The sequence below is a fragment of the Myotis brandtii genome, unplaced genomic scaffold (genome assembly GCF_000412655.1).
Source record: "Myotis brandtii unplaced genomic scaffold, ASM41265v1 scaffold1167, whole genome shotgun sequence".
Taxonomy (NCBI): Eukaryota; Metazoa; Chordata; class Mammalia; order Chiroptera; family Vespertilionidae; genus Myotis; species Myotis brandtii.
Window position 1 is genome coordinate 2,014,393 of NW_005354039.1, and position 7,220 is coordinate 2,021,612.

General features: G+C 59.1%; 1 protein-coding gene across 1 annotated transcript in view; it reads right to left on the reverse strand.

The window, feature by feature from the left end:
* Positions 1–7,220, reverse strand: part of ABR (active BCR-related) — a 104,495-nt gene continuing 97,275 nt past the window's right edge. The window contains exons 18-21 of the mRNA XM_014529719.1: positions 6,590–6,724; positions 5,650–5,755; positions 3,166–3,313; positions 1–2,547 (exon numbers count right to left, since the gene is read on the reverse strand). Of these exons, the coding sequence (XP_014385205.1) occupies positions 2,458–2,547; positions 3,166–3,313; positions 5,650–5,755; positions 6,590–6,724 (479 nt within the window). The 3' untranslated portion in view covers positions 1–2,457. The remainder of the gene's footprint in view (positions 2,548–3,165; positions 3,314–5,649; positions 5,756–6,589; positions 6,725–7,220) is intronic.

A 7,220-nucleotide genomic window follows, 5' to 3' on the forward strand; every position in this document is an offset into this window, starting at 1 on the left:
TGAGTTGTGTGCAAATGTTGGGGCTTTGCATTTTTTTATTAACATTTTCCTCTCACGTGGTTTACATCAATTTATAATAATCTACATAAGATGAAACAGAACATAGGCAAAAAAATATATCCTTACCCACGTATTAAAGTCAAATATTAATGAAGGGTCCCATCCCACCGGTCTCGGCAAAAACCGGCAGCCCATAGTCATTGCCAGCAAGGACAGGCCTGGGATTCCTGCGGCCTGTGTGCTGAGCCTGTGGGCACAGCCTGCCCTGCTGGGCACAGTGGCTGGGGGTTCTGGGCTGCACAGTTCCTGTCTCAGGAGAACCCGTGGGCTATTTCCTTGGTGCAGCGTAGTCCAGGTCTGGTACCTGCCCTTCCCCACTCAGGGTAGAATTTATAAATACTCTGAGCCTTTTGCATTTCTCAGCCCTTCCAGCCTTCCTCCCATTTTCACTGCCTAAGCATGCCTAGGGGCTGCAGTTAGTGGCTACCTGCTGCTGAGAAGTAAACACCCCTTCTTTTGGAAGGTGGGAGGCACCCATTTTTGGCTGTAACTATCTCAAGCTGGGCCTCCAGTCATTGCCATCAATGGCTTTGGAAACAAGAGCAGGGGTGGGCAGACGCTGGGATCTTTAGACTCAAGTTCTGTCCCCGTCTCCTGTCCCAGGGAGCAGGGCTCCTAACTAAGCTGCTAGCAGGTAGCCAGCGAGGTGGCATTCCCCTCTTCTTGGGCCTCTCTTTCCTCCAATGTGCACAGCGTGTGTACCGTTCGGCCCAAGATTGAGTAACAGGTGTAAACAAGATCAGAAAGGGCCCTCCTCGGAGCACGCACTATAGCTTTAGGGCCAGCAGACCCTTCTTTAAAACTCAGCCCTGAGCTCAAGCTACGGGAGCTGTTCTCTCCAGTCCTGAGGCCCAGCATCTACTCCCTGCCACAGAGGAGAGCTGGGGAGCTTGTGCTGCAACGCAAGCCCCTGCCGCCTGGGAGTGTCTGCCCTGCCAGGCTGGCCACCACAGGCTCCCACGGGAAGAAACAGAAGTATACTCACTCCTCTCCAGGACGGAGCAAGGGGTCTCCCAGCTGGGAATGGAACCTGCCGATCCCTGACTCGATAGAGCATCAACAATGAGGGTCTCCGGCAAAACCCAACCCCATGAGAGGCAGTTCACCCGAAAGGCTGCATCTAGGAGTCGGGGTTGGGAGGCAGCACCCTGAGGGCTGCCTTCGTGGACTGTGCCTGCCTTTCCCAGGCCCTGAGCACCTGCGGCCGTGGGGCTACCCCGTGGCAGTGCTTGGCTGGGGAGGATGTAAAATCTAAGGCAGAGGTACCACGAGGTACATGGAGGCGCCAGGAAGGGCTCGTCTCCTGGATGGAGCTTGCCGTTGTCTGGACACCTGCTTCAGCCACATCAGCTGCCCTCCTGGAGGCCTCGCTTCACTAGAAAAGCCACTAGGACTCGTGCTGCTGGCAGCCGCTCCCCCGCTCAGGACACCAGCGCTGCACACACTCCTCTGAACGTTCCTCCGGTGCCGCGCCTCTCCCACCTCCCCGACGCTTTCCTGACCCTCTGGCCATCTCGATAGCAGGTCACTTGCGAGTCTACACTCAAAGGAAATAGACCACCAAGGGAAAAGGAACTGAAAAGCAGAAGGAGAAAACAGTCAAGATGCCTCACCGGTAGACAGGAGACAGAACAGATAAACCCCAGAAATGGTCCTCGGGTGGAAAATTCCAGAAATCCGCTCTCCAGCTCTGCTAAGCTGAGGATTAGTGTGAGTCTGTCTCCTTGTCCAACATTTGCACAGGCAGCAAGGCAAAGCAGGTGTGCTTCCACAGGGGAGGGCCAGGAGGGGGCCGGGGCAGCATGCGGCAGCACTGACGGTCACGTGGTCACCGCCACCCGGGGCCTCCTCACAACTTTCAAGGCGACGACGGAGCGAAAACCAAGGCTGCACGTGCATGCGGGCAGGCTGGGCGGGGGGAGCGTGGAGAGGACCGAGGAAGGCTGCCAGGAGACTGCAATCTGGGAGCAGGGCCAAGAGAGGACAAGCGGGCAGCAGTTACGCAGCCAAATGAAAGCCCTTGGACTGGACGCGGGAGGAAAGAAAGTGCTGGAGGAAATGAAAGAACAAAGCAGGCCGTCTGTGCCCGTCCTGGGCCAGCCCCTACCTTTTCTGCATGACAGACAGACATAAAACAACCCCCAAACGGCACGGAGCGTGAGACACACGAGAGGTACAGAGGGCCGGAGCCCGGGTGTGGCGGCGAGGCTGGGGCCGGGTCGGCTGGCTTTGTACAAGGTGGCACAAAAGATGCACATGTTCCAGTTCTTGGAAACCTGCGTCCCTTGGAGTCTGGAGTGCTGGGTTTGGGAGTTTCCTATTGTAGTCTTTCAAGTCTGTGCCGGTCCCCCGGCGAGAGAGGCTGGCTCGGCCACCCCCCGCAGCTCCCACCTGGGGCTACACATCCGTGGAGAAGTACAGTGTGTTCCGCTTCAGTTCTGCGAAGGAAATGGGGGGGTGCTGCAGGTAGTAGAGGAGGACCTGGACCTGTGGGGAGACAGGGGAGACTGAGGTGAGGTCCTTGTCCTCATGGCGCTCCTCTGGTCTGTTGAGAAGAAATGGCCCCCAGTCTGTGCTGCTCCCCTTCCCTCTCAGGTGGGCTCCTGCCACTTCCCCTTCCTTGGCAGCCCAGGTGTGCCGGCCCCTTTACAGCAGTAGGGGGCGCTGCAGGGCAGAGGGTGGGAGCCTGGGGCCATTTCCCAACCTGCCTCCAGAGGTTGGCTTTGGCTTGACATCCTGCCTCAGACTGGACCCTGCTCTGGGTCTTATAGGATCCCAAGGAAGCCTCCTGCCCCAGAAGCAGTCCTAGAGCTTCCACGCGTGAGGACGAGGCCCCTGCGTTTTCCTGCCCCTGGGCTTCCTTTCAGAGACAGGCACGCCCAGGACTGAAGCCAGCGCTGGTCCCTGGCCTAGGGGCCTGAGTATAAACTTGTTGTTTTGGTCTGGGAAGGGCAGGGCTGTCCAAAGTCCTGCCTCCCCGGTGACAGCCTGCAAACCACAAACCCAGCTGCTCAGGAGCAAAGGGGAGTGGGCTCTGAGCTGTTCTCTCCACCCTCAGGGAGCGGGCCTCACCCTCTCCCGGCCAGACCGGCCGCGTGGTCGTACCTGTGCCATGACGTCGTGGGACCAGATGTCCGCAGCCGACGTGAGGTGTGCTTTGCTCTCCACTTCCGAGGGTCTCAGTAACGTGGGGCCAAACACGGTGGCCAGGTTGTGAAGGGACATTTTGTTGATGGGCTCCTTCTCAGCAACCCTGAGAGGGAGGGGAGGGGGGAAAAGTCATTTCTCAGCAGCTGCTCAGAGCTCCAGACCCTGGGCCTTAGGTGTAGGAGCTCCTAGAAAGATTCCTGGAAGGTGGTTACCAGCCTTCCTCTCCTAAGGGTAGAGACCTCTTGGTAGGGAGGGAACTAGGACAAGGGACAGAGTCCCCAGCTCTGTCCCAGGACGTTCCTGTAACAGAGCCCCAGCTCCGGGGCCACCCCCTGAACTGATGGTAAACGGTCAGAAGGACCCACACCAGCACCTCTGCCTTAGAGACAATGGCATCATCAGCCCGAGAACTTTCCCGGGAATAAATCTTCCTCCTCAGCATCCTTGGGGTAAGTATTATCGTCTCCACTGTACAGATGAAGAAACCAAAGTACAGAGAGGTTAAGTGACTTGCCTGAGGTCCAGCTAGCAAGTGGGAGAGCTGGGATGGACCCAGGCAGCCTGCCTCCAGAGCCCCTGCTCCTCACCCTCTTCACCCCTGCTTTCCCCGTGACCAGTCAGGCCGCGCTGCGGGGGGCGGGGCAGGGACAGAAGCACAGGTAGGGAGCTGGAGCCCCAGCAGCAGGTGCTAACTAAACGCAACGCTCTGCCCTGTGTTGTGGCAGGAACAAACCTTATCCAGAGGGGTCTGTCTCGTGGGACCCAGAGCAGCCTCCCTTTGGATCTTTTTTTAAAAATATATATATATTTATTGATTTCAGAGAGGAAGGGAGAGGGAGAGAGAGAAACATCAATGATGAGAGAGAATCATTGATCGGCTGCTTTCTGTACTGCAGGCCCCCCACTGGGGATCAAGCCTGCAACCGAGCATATGCCCTTGGCCAGAATCGAACCCAGGACCCTTCAGTCTGCAGGCCGACGCTCTATCCACTGAGCCAAACTGCCTAGGGCCCTCCCTTTGGATCTTCCTCTGCTTCTCTTGCACAACAGGCCAGATGCTCTGTAGATATTTCCTGAGTGGCAGCAGGGGCTGCCTCCTGTGGGTCATATCCAGGCAGCCAGTTCTGCCCCACACATCAGAGAGGCCCTGGGCCTCCCCAGTCCTAGAAAATGTCTCTGGAGCTGAGACCCACCCGCCCCGAGCAGCGCCTCTCCCCCCACTCCCAAATCTACCATCATTCCCAGCCCCCAGGCAAGAGTCATGGATGTGCCCGCTGACTGCTATGGAAACGGGCAAACATGGCCATGCCAGGAGGCAGCTGTGCAGCCGGCCCAGCCCCTACACACACACACACACACACACACACACACACACACACACACCCCAGCCAGGGGCCCAGATGTGGGAACAGACTGTGCCCGGTTCCCAGGGTGGAAAACCTAATGAATTTTCCCTTCCCATTCCTCCTCTGTGTGTCCTCCCCGCAGTGCTCGCCAAACTATTTGGGAATTGGTTGGGGCTTTGGTCCTGGCCAAACCAGAGGGAAAATGTCTCATAATGGGAAAAACAAGACACAGTCCCAGGCGTTTCCAGGTCTCGGCTGCCCTCCTGAGCCTTCGCTGGGAGGCTGGGCCTGAGGGCCGGGGCTGAGCCCAGGGAGGACCTGGCCCAAGCACAGCCCCCTCCCCAGGCGCCTCGGTCCTGGGAGGTGAATTGAAGGGACACCTGGGGACTTTCGCTCCCCACTCATACCCCAGACAGTCCTGGGCTCAAAAGTGAGTGATAAGGACACCTTCAGGGCTAGTTTCAGTCGCAACTCTGCTGCAGGCCTCAACTTGAGCAGCTCCTGGTTTGGCCCGATTATAGGAGAGGGGGAGAAGGGGGGAGGGCCTTAGTTTAGGATTTGGGAGCTGGGATTCTAAGGACAGGCCTGCTAACCAGAGCAAATCCCTGCTGGGCCGTCTCCCTATCCGTTAAGTGTGGTCAAAACCCGAGGGCTGCTAACGTTTTCGACCATGACACGCAATAGCAAGCACACCTTTACACTGTGGAGCACACGGCTGTACGTGACAGACAGGACAGGACACGCACGCGCACTGCCCCGCAGGGCATCCTGCCGCCGCCGCCGATGCTTTCCATTCGGAATATGCCAAGTTGACTGAATGACCCACTGACTGCAAAACCCATCCGTGGTTTTTGGCTCCAGCCTGGCCTTTCTAAGCATTCTGTGGCCAATGTTCCAGGTTGTTCTTAGAACCCAAATATTTTTCAAAACAGAATTTGAGTGTAAAAACTTGAAGAGCAAACTCTCACCCTGCTGCGGAGAGCCCAGCAGATGCCAGCACCCACGGGGTGGGACCTGCGGCAGGAGTGTCCTCTCCAGCAGGTGCCTGCCCTGGGCTCCCTGCCCCCACCCCGACTGGAACACTGTCCGTTACCTTTTCAAGTGTTCCAGCAGGAAGAGGAAGGTGATGAGGTTGGGGTCGGGCAGGGAGCGGAGCAGGTGCATCATGCAGTTTTCCTTGGCAGCAGGGTCTGACAGGGCTGTGGGGAGAGACAGGGCTGGGGCGGGGCTTGGCTCCCAGGCGGGGAGGCCCTGGCCAGCGCCTGGTGGTCAGGAGGCTGCCGGCCCTGAGGGGGAGCCCCCGCTGCCCTATGAACAGCCAGTTCCTCTAGGAGGCCCCACCCACAACCTGCCACTCAGCCAGGGGGCAGCTGGTGGGAGCAGACACCCGCCTCCCCTCACTGCACAGGCCTTTGCGGCTGATGCCGTTCCCCACCCCGGTCTGTCAGGCAAAGTTTAAGACAAGGATGACACTGCGTGAATGTTTTCTCAGCCACTCAGATGCCGGAGCACAGCAAGTGCCTTCCAGGGGCTCATTTCTCCTGGTGGCTGAAGCCCTGACCTGCCCCAGGGGAAGACGAGGCAGGAGGGATGCACCCAGGCCTGGATTTGGCCCCGGTGGGTGGAGGCCAGAGCCCTGCTGGCCAGGGCCCTCCACTGCCTCCCCACCCATGGCACCAGCCACCTCAAGTGCACGCCAGCTCTAACCAGGCTTCTCCTCGGCTCTGGGGCGCTGGCCCCTGACCACCCACTGCGGGGCAGATTTCCTTGGACACCCAGGTTTCCAAGCAAGGGGGTCACTGTCCAAGGAGGAAGCACAGAGGGCAGCCCACGGGACAAGAGGGGAGAGAGGCAGGTGCGAGAGGGTCCAGCCGCTGGCTCAGGCCCCAGCAGACCGCACCCTGCCCCCCCTGGCTACTCAGGTGCATTGAGCAGATCGATGAACAAGGGGAGCCACCGGCTCTTATGTCGCTCTTGACTCTGCTGGTCAGCAGGCCTGGCTCAGCCCGGCCCTCAGGTTCCCGGAGCCTCACCGATGCCCTCCATGAAGGCAGGGTACAGTCGGTCTGTGAGGAGGGGCTCGGGCAGCTCCCGGAAGTAGAGCTTGAGGGTGCCAGCGATGGCGTTGATGTCCATGTCACTCAGCATCAGGAGGATGTCCTTGTTATCTGTGGAGGAGATGCGAGGTCAGGGGCCACACAGGCCCGAGCCACCTCTCCCATGCAGCCCTCAGCTGGTTGGGTGCGGCTGTTCCACTCCCCACCCATCCCTCACCTACCAGGGGTGCCCCCACTCACTCCCCCAGACAGGGAGTGCCCACAGGTGGTCTGGGACTCAAATCCATGGGGGGAGGGAGAGGGGAGCAGAGTTCATCATCCAGAATTCTGGAGCCACATCCGAACCACGTGCCACACACCCTCCTTCCAGCTGGAACCTCCCCACTGCTCAGCCTGCGCTGGAAGGCACTGCACATCTTTACAGCTAAAATCATGTTCCAACGAAGCCTCAGCCTCCAGGTTGCACTGAGGAGCCAGCGTGTCCCCAGCCCCCCAGCCCAGGCTTCCCGAATGCGTCTGCCTGGCAGCCGCCCAGGGACACCCACACCCGCTCTCAGCTCCCCTGGAATCGGCACTGCCAGGCCGGCCAGTTCTGCTTTCCCGACTA